Below are 16,690 nucleotides of genomic sequence, written 5' to 3'. Positions count from 1 at the left end.
CGCAGCTGCAGAGAAGGGTCAATTTGGCAACATGGACATGAGGTGACGCGCACCCACATCCTCACCATAGAGACAAAAATATAAAGTAGATCGTAGACTTTCAAAATATAATTTTAACTATCCGTTCTAAATTGTAAATGGGACCGCTTCGTTACTTTATTTTAGTTATCAAATATTTTGAACGGAAAATAACACCTTCTAAACTGAGTATGATTTCGATGCTATTTCTCCATCATTATGGCTACAGAAGTAAATGTGACTGAACCGCAACACAATGTGGTAGTACGGAATGTTTCTGTTAAATGAACTAACCGTGCTTTCTTCCAAGGTACTCCACTCCAGCTCCTACGCCACTAGTTTTCGGTTATTTTCCTTAAAGCCAGTGTCCCATGCTCACCACAGAGCAACCTCTTCATACAGCAATCAGGGTTGCTAAGCAAACGGTACTTTAAAATGCTGTACTGAAGTTATATAAACACATGCACACATCCGATTCAATTTGCCTTGTTTTAGGATTTCCAGCCAAAGGGTTTCTCTTCCCTCCTGCACTCCTGGTTTCAAGAATGAAAAACGATCTCCAGCCCTTTAAAGACAACATGATACAGAAAGAAAACGCACCTCTCACTGTGATTCCCAAACAGAAAGGTCAAAACAAGCGTGAAGTGTGCGTAATGCCCGATGTCTACAATCTTCCTTAACTCTACGGACTGGATTATCTAGCTATCCAGAACAGAGCTCATAGAGATACGTCATCGGAGCGGCGCGGTTGAGAGATTTCAACTTCCGGTCTCGTTTCTCTGCAAACCAACAGGACCAAAGGGTGCTGCTGTAGGAAAGATCGGGGAGGCGTCCTGCAAGAAATCCGATACAAGCGTAAACCGAGTAAACTGGTAATGTCCTAAACAAAGCAAAAACGACCCTGAACAACGTGGTGTTTTGTTATAGATCACGTTCAATCATAAAAGAAGGGTGGCATTAAAGCGACAAGGAAGAACAGTTAACTTAAGTATTGTTGCTTTCTGTTTTGCGTTCCTTTGCTGTAATAAGTAGGGTCTGTTTTTAACACCCCGTTGTTATCTGTATGATCAGGGCAGCGAAAATCAGGATCTGTTTTTTAATATGTGTCTGACTCGCTGGACACCTCAGATAAACATGACAAAGCGTCTTAACGTTATATTATATGCTGTAATGGCTCAATATTCTTTAAAGGATTTAATATTTCTATAGTACGATTTGGTTACAATCCCACGAGGAACTCTCATTGTGCTTGCTTCTTTGTAGACATGCATAGGATTGCAGTGCAGGAATAACATTATTTCAGCTGCAATGCTACCACAGCTGGCTGGGGCATGCTGGGAGTTGTAGGCCATTTTGTTCTGTCTATCCATGCATAAGATTGCACCTTTAATTGGATTTGCTATTATAGCAACAACGGAAGTTTCATTTTTCCTAGAAAGGAAACCGTGCTTGGAAAAAGTTCGGACAGCAGTTTCGGGATCTGGATTCTACTTGTACGAACAGGAATCAAGCAACAGCAAAAAGAGGTATCTTAAAAGCCCTGTTGTCATAGAAACAGCTGTGGGATTATCGTGGTCTTGGGTTCGAATGCCACCCCTTAGTTTTGTGATGCTCACTGAGTGACCTGAGGCCAGCTGCTTTCTTTCAAGCCCGCCTACTGCACAGGGTTGTTGTGAAGTTGAAGTTGGGTGTTGCAGGAGGGAGATTGCTCAGCCTTCCTAGCCTTTTTGTGAGGAAGGGAGGAAAATAAATGAAATAGAACAAGGAATACACTGGATGTTTTCCTGATTTCCTTGGAGGAAGGGAAGGTGGAATAGGGGATGAGAGGGGTGAGATGCACATGGGGGTGAGAGAAGGGAGGGTGGGGCCTATCCAGTAATGCATTATGGAGTCACCCATGGAGCAGTACATGTGTCTGAAAAGACTGGATTTTGTGGGGTTTAGTTTGTGTCATGTGATTGTTCTTTTCTGCTGTACTATCCATTGGATAAGCTGAAGCAGCAAAGAGGCTTGTGGCCCAGACAGGTTTATTACAACGTATGATAAATCAATTGGCCCTGCAAGTACTGTAAAGTGGGCTTTGTTTGCCTTTGCCAAATCTAGATGTGCCAGCAGGAAAAGAAGGGGTGGCAGCCTATGTCTGGGATCTTTGATTAGCGGAAGCTAATGGAAGATCCTACACACGCACTGGGACTTTCTGCCATGTAGCTGAGGGTACAGTTCCTCAGTGGCTGGGAAACACTGGGGGTTGTAGGACTCTTTTCTGTCCAAATACGCATAGGATTGCATCCTTATTTTATGTTTTTGCTCTTGTTTTTTATTTTGTATTTTTGTGTTATTTTTTATTTTAATTCAACCCTCAGTTTTATCCGTAGCCCCTGTGGGATCCACCAGTACCCACATGGCTTCGGTAATCGACAAGTCCCTGTTATCTACAGAGCTAGAGGAGGAAGAGGAAAATGAAGAAGAGTTCCGTCGTCTTCTGCTTCAGGTGTGCTTAGAACACACTGTCTTCTGGTAGGGAAATTCTGCTGTGCTGGAGACGGGCGCTACCCCTGGAATGAAGTGTCAGGCCAGATTTGAAGCAGCCTTTCCTAGCTTGCCAGTGGCAGTCCAACATTCCTGGTGACCACCAGGCTAGAAAATGCAGGATTGGAGCAAAGCAGAAGGGTTGCTACAAAGCACATGCAACTCCTGGGGACTGTGTAGTTTGAGGCAGTGAAATAAGCCATTTTCCTTATGGAGGTTGAGCCTCTTCCATTCTTGTTTTAATTGCTTCAACAGTCATAAGACTATTTTCAAAGAGATGATCAGTCTTTGCAATACCATACAGCTGCTGAAAAACCAAAAATCCCTTATAAAACCTAACAACCACACACTAATGGAAAAAAAAAAAACCTTAATGATCCTATAAACCTGGGTTGTTCTTCTTTTAGGGGAAAGAATTGGTTTTCATAAAAACAATTCAAAATTTGGTTACTGGGTAAGCAGACACGGCATATTGCATACAATGGGGTTATATTCTCCATGAATACGATGCTGGGTTTTTGTTGATAGGAGACACGATTTGAATCAGTTTTTCTAAACTGATCTGTGATAACCATTGTTACGTATTTTGTTAAACTGTTTTATAGTGTTGTCTCATTCTTTATTGCTAGGGGAACCCAGTGTGTGACATGAATTGCAGTGCACCACAATTTTTCCTCCCTCTGTTCACAGGTGGCAGCTGAATAAGTGGATTAGGAAGTATTATAGTAAGAATACCTCCTCTTTTGAGTATTGCTCAATGTGTCTGGATGTAGGGGAGGAGAAAAGGTTATATGGGCTTCTTGGAATAACTTGCTCTAGTTGCGTTAAGGAAGCAATCTTTAGACAGGGAAATAAACAGCTGTAGAAAGAAACAGGAGGCATATGACTTTACTTACTTACTTACTTACCTGTTTCCTTTACCACCCAATAGCCAGAGCTCTCTTGGCAGTTTACATCACAAAAAATATAAAATAAAAACATGAAAAGTTTGCAATGTAACATTTAAAACCAAATTTAAAGCACGTGTTAAAACGCTACAGCAGCTTAAGTCATTAGATCTGTTTAAGCAGGTCAATACAGAGTTGTAACTTGGTTAGGATGGAGTTGCAAATGTACCCATTCTCTCCCTCTCTCACTCTCCTTCCCTCTCAGGCATCCCAAAAAATTCAGAGCTCGGTGCCCTCTCCGGCGAATTCCAGGCCCATCCGTCCACTCCCAGGTAAACAGCTTTGGAAATGGAAAATGATAACACAAGGGAACACGGAACAATTTCAAGGTATAGGAGGTACTCTTTAGAGTGACCTTCAGCTGTACTGAACTCCTACCTCCCATGATCCTGACCACCAGTGTCTGAGATGGGAGTCAATTGCCTCTAGAAGGTGCTAGGCTAGGAAGGCTGGCTGATATAGTTCCTTAGGAACTATTAGCTATTCAGCGGTCCAGTGCCTTACAGCTGTGCTCAGAGTTGCCCGTTGTGTAGGAGAGTCATAAAAATGCGGCCATCAAGAGCAGATTCTAGAACAGTTTAGTCAGTTGTGGCAACTTGTGGGCCTCCAAATATTGTGGCCTGCGAGCAGCCTGCCCCGGCTTTAGGATAACCTGACCTAGAGGTTCTTTGTGGACATCAGGAGCCCTGTCTGGCCATCCTGGCCTATGGGGTGCAAGGAGCTTTCCTTGTTTGATCTCCCAGCGATCCTTTTCATTGGCGGGAGGCGGTTGGAGGCACCTGAGCTGAATTCCTAGCTGCCCTGCTACTGACAATGTCCTGTAGATGTGAATCTCCAGGAAATCTGGTGTCGCCTGTACAACTTTCCACTGGGATAACCAAGTGATGTATGGCCTGAGAGTCTGTATGGCAAGTCTCAACCGCATGTCTCTCACCCGCCACTGCTTCCAGGGTTCTGCCTCAAAACTCACACAGCTGCTGGAGAGAAGGTCTTCGTCAACGTCTGCAGGTCCTCCCACATCCCTCCACCTCCCGACCTGACCAATGAAGAGCTGGCCTGCCTTATCGAGTCAGAGAATGCCTCCACCTTCCGGATCCCCATGAGCCTGGGGGAGCCCCATGCGGAGGTGGACAAGAGTGAGTGCCCACTTCACAGGAGGGGGGTGAATGGGCTGGTGGGGTGATGAGCCACTTCGCACAGAGACTCTTGCCTCTTGAGGGTTGAACTGGAGACATACTCAGCGATCATGTTGTAGAGGTGGGTGAACAGAGTGAAGCCGATAATCCCAACATTTTAGCACGCAGCTCTTACAACTATTTTAGGATGAGTAGGTACACAAAAGCAAAGAAACCACCTACAAACAGGGCTGGGAGAAAAGGGATGGGACCAGGGAAATAGGGCACGACAATCGGGGCGACTTTAGAAGGCCAGACTGGGATCCGCAGTGGGGCTAAGATAGCCCATAGGCCTGAGGTTTAATGCCCTGCTCTACATAAACACTTCCCAAAAGGTGCAGCCTATGCATAAGGAGATAGAAAAAAGGCTAAAATTCCCAGCATGCCAAGAACCATTGGCCTTTTCTTCTCTCTGAACATACACCAGATTGGGCCCTAAATTGATGTAGACAACATGAGCAAAAACTCTTCCAAAGAATTATCACAAGCCAGGTACTCAGGATTTGGATACTCCCACCTCCAAGGGCTTTCTAAGCTAGTAGCCCTTAACCACATCTGGCATTGAATTCCGTGAATTTGGCTCCTGATTTAACCTGCTGCTCTCCTGGTTTGGATTAAGGCTCTACCCCTGGAGCAGTGGTTCTGCAGAGCCAGCCAGGCCACCAGAGGCTCCTCAGGCCAGGTGTCTGTCTAGGCCGAAAAGTAGCAGCACCCCCTTTGCCCATTGCAGGTGGGGGGCACTGCAGAGGTGCTGGCCACTAAGTCCCTATGGCTGAGAGCACCCTGGTGGCGCAGGGAACAGTGCTCTTGAGGAGTCCTGCTGCCAGAGCCCATGGGTCACGCCTCCTGGTGCATTGCTGGGAACCCCACAACATACCTCCCTCTGCTTTAGTCCAGTCAGTTCTTTCTATATCCTGTGCTCCACAAAAATGAAAATCTGCAGGTGAACGCAACCTCATGAGAAAGACCAAGTTTCTAGTCATCATGGCTGAAGAGGAAAATTTATGAAGTTGACTCATACAATTTGTCACTTGGGGCTTTGAGCGCCTCCCTGGGGAGGGAACATATTAGCTCAAAAACTGTAAAATCAAGGTTAATTAATTTATACCCCACTTTTTCCTGCAAGGAACCCAAGGTGACTTCCATAACACTCTTTCTCCTTTCTGATTTATCCACACAACAACCCTGTGAGGTGGATTAGGCCAAAAATAGCCTAAAGTCACCCAGTAAACTTCATGGCTGAGTGCAGACCACCAGGACTTCCCAGGTCCTAGTCCAGTGGTGGCAAACCTATGGCACATGTGCCACAGCGGGCACGCAATGCCCTCTCTGTCGGCACGCGAACCAAGGCGCCCCAGCATCGCCCCAGCAGCCCAGCACCGGATAACAGCGCACACAGGGGCCATGCGTGTGCTCGGAAAGGAGTAGTGGTGCCAGGCGATGACGTCACAAGCCGTGACTCATTAGCCACAACTCGTCCGAGCTTTCGCATGGCCAGTCAGTGCACTGCCAATTTGCTTGGACTGGCTGGGAGTTGTTTATGTTCTAAACTAAAACCTCAGTTTTCAGGTTTTATTGCAGTGTTGGCACTTTGTGATAAATAAATGGGGGTTGGGTTGCAGTCTGGGCACTCAGTCTCTAAAAGGTTCACCATCACTGGGTTAGGGTTCAAAAAGGAGGTGTCCTGGCATGATTTTGATGGTTGGAGTGTGTTTAGAATGGGCAGACATGATGAGCTGTGCAGAAAAAGCTACTCAAGGAAGGCATTTTCAAAATTGCCCTCTTTTCAAGGGAACTTTCGCCCTATATTAGGGTTAGGGGTGTGCACCAGGTTAGGGTTAGCAAAACGAGGTGCCCTGGCATAATTTTGATGGTTGGAATGTGTTTGGAATGGGCAGAAATGATGAGCAGTGCAGAGACAGCTACTCAAGGCTTCTTCAAAATCGCCCTCTTTTCAATGGAACGTTAGTCCTGTATTAGGGTTAGGGGTGTGCACCAGGGTAGGGTTAGGGTTAGCAAAACGAGGTGCCCTGGCATGATTTTGATGGTTGGAGTGTGTTTAGAATGGGCAGACATGATGAGCTGTGCAGAAAAAGCCACTCAAGGAAGGCTTCTTCAAAATCGCCCTCTTTTCAATGGAACTTTCGCCCTATATTAGGGTTAGGGGTGTGCACCAGGGTAGGGTTAGGGTTAGCAAAACGAGGTGCCCTGGCATGATTTTGATGGTTGGAATGTGTTTAGAATGGGCAGAAATGATGAGCTGTGCAGAAAAAGCTGCTCAAGGAAGGCTTTTTCAAAATTGCCCTCTTTTCAATGTTATTTTAGGCCTATAGTAGAATTGGGGGAGTGCACCAGGGTAGGATCAGGCCAGTGGTGGTGAACCTATGCCACGCATGCCATAGTGGGCACGCAGAGCCCTCTCTGTCGACATGTGAGCCAAGTCACCCCAGCGTTGCTCCAGCAGCCAAACATTAGATAACAGCACAGATAGGGGCCATGCGCCTGCTTGGACAGGAGTAGCGGGGCCAGGCAATGACACCATGAGCCGCAACTTACTAGCCGTCACTCATCCAAGTTTTCGCATAGCCAGTCAGTGCACTGCCAAGGATATAGATCTGTTTGCTTGGACTGGCTGTTTTCAGGTTTTATTGCACTGTTGGCTCTTTGGGATAAGGAAGTGGGTTTGGAGTTTCAGTTTGGGCACTTGGTCTCTAATAGGGTCGCCATCACTGTCCTAGTCCAACCCTACGCTCTGCTGGCTCCCCATAGGCCTTCTGGCTTCAAGTACCTAATTTTCTGAATCTGCCTGAAACACCTTCCTTTCCCTTCCAGGCGGTAACGGTTGCACTGCCTACGATGTCACCATCAACACCAGCTTTTTCAACAAGATGGAGGTGCGCGTCTTCTTGAGTAAAACTCACTCCGCTACCAGGGGCAGCCTTTGTACTATGGAAACAAGGGGTGGGGGACCTGTTTTTCCCTGCCTGATACATTTGCTGCTCAGGATCTGACTGGGGATATTGGAACCAAAGGGGCTCCTGCCAACAGAGGGCAGGTGGAGATAAGAATCTATTAGTGCACCCGCAGCCTAGTCCTTGATCTCTTCCTCCTCTTCTGCCCCCACTGCCCTGTTTCTCCAAATCAGGAGGTTCCTGAAACTTGCCTTGCATGCTTGTGAATGGGGCTGCCTTGCTGTAGAACAGCCTTCCCCATCCCGGTGCTCTCCACATGTTTGGACGATACCGGTACTCATCATTCCTGGCATGACTTGGCTTAAAGTTCTTATAGCCAATAATTAAGCCTTAGCCAAGACACTTCCATCATTCAGAATGGGGGGGGGGAATCAGCACAAAAGCTGGGAAACTATTCAGTGACTGGTGATTGGAGAAGAAAGGGGAAGGAGCCCTGGCCTTCTGGAGGATTTGGGGGACACTGGATTTGTCTCTGGGCACCTGATGTACACACCCAGCTACCCATATAACTTGTGCACACTCTCACTCTTTCATGCAGAGAGAGGGAGATGGAGAGAGGGTTACAGATGCAACCTTCACATGAGCATGATTCCCCATGGACATGAGAGTGCCCAGGTTTCTGTCGGGAGGCATGAATGAGAGAAGAGGTCCTGACCTCTCCTAATTTTCTCTCCCTGCATCCAGAATAACCAATTCCTCAAGGAATTCTTTGTCACAATTGCCTTGGAAGGATTGTCGGAAAAGTACAAGATGGATGTCAGCAACCAAGGTACGGGGAATCAGTGTTTCTGTCCCTTTGGGCCTGGCTCCACTTCGCAGCCAAACTTAATGGCACCCCTCATCTCTGCTTCCAGAGTGGCGAATCCTGCGGAACAGGAAGTTTATGGGCTCCATATCAGAGCAGACCATCCGCACTAAATCCAAACCCATCATCCAGGAAATGGAGAGCAGGTGTGCTTTCAGAAAGAGGGGGGTTGGGGGGAATCTCTTCAATCTGAATCCCGTTGTTTGGTGAATGAGTCAGTGTCTGAATGTTTAAAGCCTTGTTTGAGAATTGTGCCTTCTTCACATCCGTCTATTCTTTAGAGTACCAAGAGATCTAAAACAGGTTCAGTAAGAAAACATCTCTTCCTTCTTCTAAAGGAACAGGAGTTTACTGGCTACTGAATGGAAATTCTGGCATCTTAGTGGTTTAGGACACCTTTATGAGAGACGAGTAGCAGGAAAGGAGAATGAACTAATGGAGCTTGTGTGGAATAGTGGCAGGAGTGTTGGACTGGGGCTTGGGAGATCCTGGCGCACTGGATGACTTTGTGCCTGTCACAGACTCTCGGTCCAACCTACCTCACAGGGTTGTTGTGAGGATAAAATGGAGAAGAGGAGGACCATGTTTTGAATATTGGCCTTTTGAGGCATGGAAGTACTTCTCATTGACTGAAACTGTGTAGGCATTGTAGAGCTGTGTTAGCAGTGGCTGGCTAGGCCCTCACATGGAACAACGGACAGCCACGGGTTCAAATTCAATAGGGACCTTGCGGATCTTCGGTGGAGGGTTTCTCAACTGATCAAGCCCATGCTGTTGTTGAACAAAGTTAACAAGAGATTGTGGCATTTTTTTTATTTTTTAGCCACATCAAGGAGAAGACCAGTGACGTTCTGCAGCCATCTGTCTCTCAGAGGTATGTGAGGACTGGGATGAGGTTAGGGCTCAGGTTCACAGGGAGGGAGGGCTGAGGCGCAACCCCTGCCAAAACACACCCAGGGTGGCAAGGTGAAGAATCAACCTTCGGGGAGAATAGAAAGGCTCTCTTGAGTCAGAGGCCCAAAGGCCTCTTTTCTAGCCTGACTCTTCCTCTGAAGCAAGTCGCCTGCTCCCATTTTTATGGCTTGACAAGACAGATCCTGGTTGTGGGGGGGGGTGTTAGCAGACCCTGATTTCTCCTGCTACTGGGGGTTGTTCCTCCTCCTCTGCAGCTCTCACGTCAGCTGCCAATTCTGATATTTATAAAAAGAGGATCAGACACGCTCAGGGCTGATAGACAAGGCTTTCGGGGCTTGTTGACCATGTGGCCCACATGCCGCCTTCGCTGTCAGGCTCCTGCCTTCATGGGCCACTTGCTGGGGAAGACAAGCAGCCCGCAGGTGCTCTCCTGCACGCCCCCTGCCCGTGGGCCCCTGAGGGTACCTGCTTGGCCTTGTGGGCCCAGAAGGCGGGACCAGCAGGCCTTTGTTCAGCTCCAGCCGGGCTCCTCTTTGGTTCTTATCTCCGTTTCTCCCATTTATTCTGCAGCTCTGCCATAGTTCCTGAATTCACCATAATTGCTGAGCCATCTCTCAGTCACCCTGAGCGCCTGCTAGCGAAAATCTGTCTCCCTAAAATGGTAACCTGGAAAGCTGGTGGTTTGCGGGGAGATGTTCTAAGCTAAAACTCCAGCCCAGCAGCAGGGCCGGGTGGGGCTGGAACACGTTCTCAGCAGGTTTTCCCCACTCTTCCCTTAGGTCTCAGCAAGATCCCTTGAGCTGGACCTGGGAGAGGACCGAATTGTGCTACAGGGACAGCCAAATCTTTACCATCTGGACATTTTCGTCCCCTACAGCATCATCCCTGAGGAAAGTAAGGCCCAGTTTCACCGAGCAACTAAAGTGAGTGATTGAGTGAGCCTTTGTCAACATGGTGCTTCTCTGTATGCATCTGCTTTCAAACCCCATCATCCCCATGCTGGCTGAGGATAATGGAGTTTAAGATGGCTCCATATCTGATCTCTTGGCTTCTTCTGCAAATAAGTTAAGAACTATTTCAGAGGCAAACCACTAAATCTATAACACTGTTTACATAACTTAGCATTTTGATGAAATGACAAGATTAATGAAGTAACAAAGAGAACTTGCACAATATTGTAAGCTAAGTTACGACTGCTGTTCACTGCAGACTCAGCATTACTGTGGTCAGACGGGTAGCAGTCGCTTTCCAAGGCCTTCAGTCTGCTGTTGGCGGATTCCATTATGCAGGTTCCCTTTTCCTCAGTGGCTGAGCATTGCTCCGTCTGCCTCTTCTCTTTGTCACTATTGATTTATTCGTAATAGTTATATACCACTTAATATAATAATATCCCCAAGGGCTCTTTCCTATTCATCTTTAGGCAGGAAGAAATCCTACAGCTCTCAGCCTTGGTCAGCCCATAGGGAAGTTGTCATGGCATTTTTTTCCTGTCTAAACACACATGGAGTTTGCTTGTTGGTTTGTTTGTTTTTATTCATATCCTGCCAGTTTCCTTTCAAGAGACTCAACCCAGCTGACATAATTCCCCTGTTCCTCTTCTCAGTGTTATCCTCACAGCAACAGCTCTGTCAGGCAGGTTGGGCGGAGAGTCCGTGACTGACCCGAAGTCACCCAGTGAGCTCCGTGACTGAGGGGGGGCCCAGAACCTGGACCTCCTGAGTCCAGTCCCACACTTTTAAGCACTGTGCCCATGAGGGTTCTAATGTATTAAGCGGTATAGAAATATTATGGATAGATCAACGGTGGTGAAGAGCAGAGGCAGACAGAGCAGAGCACCCCCTGCCAGAGAGGAAAGGTGAACCTCCGTGACAGACTCTGGGCAGCAACAGACTGATGACTGTGGAGAGCGGGGGCTGCCCACCTGGCAGCTGCAGTGTGTGGCTGTGCAGGGAACCGTGGTCCTAACTGGAAGCCCTTGCTGACTGGATTCACATTTTCCAGTCTCCTGAATCTTCCTTCTCTCATTGCCACTTTGGGATTTTCCAGATTATTGTCATATTCTCCCAGGAGATGGAGCCGGTAGGTTGGGTAAGAGGTGGCAGCTGGCCACCTGGGAGTTGAACCTGGCTCCCCTTGGTTCTTGTCTGACTTCTTGAACTCACCTTCCCCAAGCCTGGTGCCCCCATAGGTTAGACTACAACTCCCATGACCCCAGGCGTGGCTGACTCACTGGTGGTTAGCTGCGTCCAGAGCCCAAGGGGTGTGGTGACTGAAGTGCTGAACTGGGGATCTGGGGGAGCCAACTTCTAGGCCCCACCTGGTCATGAAGCTCACTAGGTGATTTTGGTCTGGCCTTGCAGCCTAGCCTACCTCGCAGGGTTGTTTTGAGGATAAAATGGAGCTATGCAAGCCAGCTTGGGGTTCTCACAAAAAGAAAAAAGGTGGAATATAAATGCAAGATGGTGGTGGTGGTGGTGGTGGTGGTGGTGATGGTGATGATGAAGCTGTAGGGTGGGAGGTGAAGGGAAGTTGTCCTAACCACTATACTGCGTAGCTTCCCCCAGATTTCCCTGGTCTTCATCAAAAAAGTACACTTTCTGCTTGGAGCATAAAAACATTCTGCACTTAGGCATTCCTAATTCTGCGATCGACCTGTAATTCATGCGAGAGTGGTGTGCACATTGCTGGCCACCAGTAACGACCCAGCCGTTTTTGCTCGCTGTATGGCTGGGCCTGGCCGGCTTCTGCAGAATTCGCACTAACTTCCCTTTCCGGTGGGTCGCACCAGCAGTAATGGGAGGGGCGGTCCAGCCTGAAACCTGCCCCACTTCTTCTCTTCCTGCCCTGCAGATCCTGACTGTGCTGATGCCCATCCAGCACCCGCTGCAGTTGCCCTGAGAGCCAAGAAGACCCTCTGGGAGAATGTCCGTCCTGTAGGCTGGGGCCCTGCTGAGCACCTGCCTGGGTAGCAGCTCCAGGGAGGATGCGGCCGGAGCAGGCGTGGAGATCCGAGGAAGGCCGGGGCTGGGCTGCCTGTCAACAGAACAGTGCTGGATTTGTGGGGACTCGGTGGAGTGTAGCAGCTCCTCGCACGCACACGCTCTGCACCTAAATGTACACAGTACATTATACATTGGGCGACATCCAGAACCAGCTTCCACCTCTCCTCCCACGACTTGTTTTCCGAGCTTCCCATCCATTCACAGCAGCGGTCGTTCTTTGCCTCTCCCTTTCCAATCCCCCCTCGCTCTTGCAGTCTCCCTCTGCCTGTCGTTTTCTTCCGTGGGGAGCCTGCCCCCACCTCTCTGCCAGAGCAGTGACAACGGAGGGCCTTTCCCAAGGGAACCTCTTGTGCCCAGCTCGCCTCGCAGCAGAATGCAACGGGGAGGTGGTTGTTTCCTAAGGGGGAAGACGAGGGTGCGGGACCCCATGTGTGGAACGCTTCCCTGCCTAAAGAGCTTCCTGCAGGTTGAAAACGAGCGCAGCAGAAAGCAGCCTTCAAAAGTGGGATCCCTGCCTGGGTCTAACGTGATACATTACCAGTCTACCCCCTTAGGCAGGACTGTACCACTTCATGTTGAAACTCTCCCTGGTTTGACTGTACTTTCAGTGTCAGTTATAGTATCTTCGTGATTCTGATATGTGATGTAGCCATTCATGTTTCTTGTTGCATTCTTCTTTATTTCAGTATAATAAAAAACAATAACATTCTGAAATCCTAAATAAGTATTTCAAAATAAGTATCGATGGTTGAACATGCCATGTTTGAGCATATTAAGATTGTCTGCTTTCTTCCTTGAAGCTTATTCCACCTCGTTCGATGGGCCCAAACAAAATAAACTTTTTTTTTCTGATTGTTATCTGTTCATTTTTCAGCAAGCAAAAGTGCTCATGTCTCCAAGTCTCAAGCGTGACAACACAAATTTTTGAAGGAAAATGCACACTTGCCAATGCAGACGTCCGCATTTTGGGAAGCATACACTGCTGGACATGAGCAATGGTTCAGGAAAGGGTGTTTCAGCTGTTGAACCAGTAACCTGGACGTAAAGCCCGTGTTCTACCACTGAGCCATGGATGGAGCTCTCTGGCCAACCTTCCCTTCATTCCCTTTCAGTCTGTGGACTCCTGCTTTCTCACTTATCCAGGCGCCAACTTTCCTTCCTCTGTTCCCGGCTTTACCAGCATACGCCCCCTCTCTGTACAGCCTGTTCCACAAACACAAGTCCATCACTGCCACCCCCGCCAGCTCCCCCCTCGTTCCTTCTGTCTCTCGTTTTTCTTCATCCAACCTGTTCGCGCTCTCTTTTGTATCCCTCTTGCTGGAGGAGGGAAAATGGGAGAGGGCAGCCGCTGCTTATTTCAGCTTGGCCTCCTGAGGACTCGGGTGGGTCAGAGTGAGCCATTGCAGAGCTCTCCCCAACTCCAGAAATCCCATCTTCCCCAACCAGCTTGACCAAGAGCCAGGAATGCTGGGACTTGTCATGCAAATAATTCTGTAGGGTCCCAGCTTGGGGACAGCCACACTGGCATTTGAGAGAATGCCCCTAAACCTCACCCATTGGGCCCTCTGGGTGGTTTGCAAAATGTAAAAGACAAAAAAACAATGAATAGTCACCACTGATACTGTAATAGCCGCTCAGAAAGCGCAATGCTAACAGCTTTCAAATAAATAATAGTCAATATGAAACCAATACAACAAAAAACAACCCCATAGCACCTATAACAAAATCTACGGCATAGCAGCAGCAAAAACACAAAACAAATGTTATCTATTGAAATGTCTGGAAAATAAAAAGGGTTTATTGGCTGAACTGCCACTGCCAAAGAGTTTTGCCCAGACCACTCGCCTGCCTTCCTCTGCTGAAGCAAAGCCCCCACGCCCCTTGCCTGCCTGCTGCCGAAACCACTGTCTGCCCGGGTACCTCTCCAGACCCTTGAAGGCACCCCCACGCCCACCTGTCCAATCCCCACACCAAAGGGGCTGATAGGAGTTGGTGTCTTGAGTAGCTGGAAGGCACCAGGATAGGGAAGGCTGCCCTGAGCCATCCAGAGCTTTAAAGGTTAATCTAGAACCAACATCTGGAACTGAGCCTAGCAAACAATTGGCCACCATGTGGGGCTGGTTCAGTAATAGCGTGACACAGTCTTGCAGTCCTCCACCACCACCTCGGATTCTGCTAGAATGGGCTCCCGGGATCTCTGGAGGCTTCTTTGCGGGTGGAGATTTCTTTGGAGGTTTCTCTGGGGTTGGAGCTTGGGGCTGGCCTGCAGACACGCTTCCCTTGAGGGCCGTTCAAATGAGCAGTGTAGGTGTCCTCCCACAAGGACGGCTTCCATGCATTCTTCCAAATGCCTTTCCATTAAATCCATTCATGCAGCCATGAGGGAAGTAAAACCCGGCAGGCGTGCCAGTGCAAGTCAGGCCTAAGTGAACGGGCAGAACGGAGGCGCTGCATGCTGGAGACCCCAGGTTTTGGAAAAACCTCCTCTTGAGATCCTGGAAAGCTGCTGTCATGCGCAGTGCAGGCCAGCCTTACCCAACCTGTTGATGATGCATTTAGACCTCCTATGGTACAACCCAATGTGTGTTTATACGGAAAAGCGGTATGTTGGCTGGAGAATGTTGGGAATTGTTGGACTTCTTTCTGCCAAAGCATGCATAGGATCGCACCCTTAGATCTTAAAACAGGCCTGCACACAAAAACTCAAGTTGGCTTGCCACAGAATTATACAAAATTTAAAATACTGTAGCCAGTAGCCCAGGTGGCTAGCAATGATGGGAATTGTAGTCTGATGCATCTGCAGGACAGGGGAAGGCAGGAGGGGAATATTGTCCTACATGGATAAATATGGCCCGGAATACACAATTGTGGGCCAGAGGGACACATAGTTTGGCCCAGGATATGAGGTTCTTCTCTCAGTGATCCTGGATTGGTTGCCCAGGAATTAGAAGAATCAACTTGGCCAGACCACAAATGGTTGACATGGATAGATTGCAGACACTGCAGTATTTCCTCTACCCCTGACACAGTGGTCCTTGCAAAACAGCAAGGGGTGTGTGAGTGTGTGTCAGAGGGGGCGGGGAGGGCGAGGGAGAGAGAATTTAGCACTGGAAAAAAGATCAGGGAACTTGCCCCCTCCATGCTGTCCTTTGCTGACACTGCTTTCACTGCGAATATATTTGCATCTTCTTAACACACACTCATGCACGCAACATCTCACACTGTGGGGAGTTTTTCTTTGCCCTGCTGAGGTATCTGTTAATTGCAGCTCGGCAGAGTCCCTGAGATCTTCGGAAAGAACAAGCAGGGCTGGAATGGGAGGTTCTTCAGTGAAGGAAATTGGATTGGTTGCTTTATGCCACTTTTCTCTCTCTCTGAGAAGGGATTTAGTGAGGAAGAGAAAGAGCATCTGGTGTGTTGATTCTCCTAAGTATAAGGTGGGAGAAGGAGGGGGGTGCAAGATCCCATTGGCCCCACCCTCACCAGTGCGCGCTTCAGAGAGGAGACAAGAATGGCTGCCAGCCACAACTCTCTGCCCACTCCGGACCAGTTCCTTTCCATCTTGGAGGCTGTATGCAAGGGTGTTGCTCAGCCTGTGTTCATGGGGTCCAAGCCCAACTGTATTTTTCAAGGGCTGGCTTTATTTCCCCTGAGTGTCTATTCCTGCCGATGAAAGGGAGTTTTTCTTCTTTCTCAGCTTATCTGCTATCCAGGAGATGATTTTCAAGGCTAATGGCTGTAGGGAAAGGTTAAATGTCCCCACCACATATACTAAAACCTTACTCCCCACGTTTGAATTAATTAAAGTCCACAGCAATTAATTGGCTTCCATGTAGCCTGAATTAGCTTCCATGCAGCTTCCATGTAGCCTGAAGGGCCAGATCACGCCTCATCTTGGAAGCTAAGCAGGGTCAGGCCTGGTTGGAATCAGGATGGGGGACTTCAATGTTGTGAACCACTCAGAGAGCTTTCTAATAAGTCTTAGAAAAAAGTACTTTCAGTGATGCAAATATGAGGGGGTGGTTTTCTAAGTATAATTGGGGCAGGCTGCAATTGGGGAGAGAGGGGCTGACCCTCCCCTCTCTGCATGTATGGCCCCCAAAACCACTCCCAGCCCCCCACCTTCCCCCACACACACATGGCGGTGAAGTGTATAGTCTCAGACACCAAAGCATTTAAATGCCTAGCAGCTGCTCTGGTCAAATTTATTTATTTAATTAGTTGTTTTTTAAAGTCTATATTGCCCAACAGCCAAAGAACTCCAGGCAGTTTACAACAATCCATTAAAATACAATCCAGAGTGCATCACTTTATAAAAACATTGGGG

At 48.3% G+C, this 16,690-nt stretch overlaps 1 protein-coding gene across 2 annotated transcripts; it reads left to right on the top strand.

Annotated features, from left to right (window-relative positions):
• The first annotated feature begins 774 nt into the window (after window positions 1-774).
• PIH1D1 (PIH1 domain containing 1) lies at window positions 775-13,215 on the top strand. Of its 2 annotated transcripts, none has more exons than XM_044447800.1 (12): window positions 775-890; window positions 1,454-1,544; window positions 2,382-2,509; window positions 3,700-3,766; window positions 4,445-4,630; window positions 7,502-7,563; window positions 8,326-8,410; window positions 8,496-8,592; window positions 9,270-9,320; window positions 9,932-10,022; window positions 10,141-10,284; window positions 12,212-13,215. In XM_044447800.1, the coding sequence occupies exons 3-12, from the start codon at window positions 2,420-2,422 to the stop codon at window positions 12,257-12,259; spliced, it is 921 nt and encodes a 306-aa protein (XP_044303735.1). In that variant the 5' UTR covers window positions 775-890; window positions 1,454-1,544; window positions 2,382-2,419; the 3' UTR covers window positions 12,260-13,215. The 2 variants fall into 2 exon arrangements, with proteins under 2 accessions (XP_044303735.1, XP_044303736.1); XM_044447801.1 differs by having other exon boundaries at window positions 786-882.
• Window positions 13,216-16,690: the final 3,475 nt, after the last annotated feature.

This window comes from Varanus komodoensis, unplaced genomic scaffold (genome assembly GCF_004798865.1).
Source record: "Varanus komodoensis strain SLA01 unplaced genomic scaffold, ASM479886v1 scaffold53, whole genome shotgun sequence".
NCBI classification, from domain to species: domain Eukaryota; kingdom Metazoa; phylum Chordata; class Lepidosauria; order Squamata; family Varanidae; genus Varanus; species Varanus komodoensis.
Note: the sequence above shows the minus strand (reverse complement) of the source record. Positions and strands in the feature narration are given on the sequence as shown.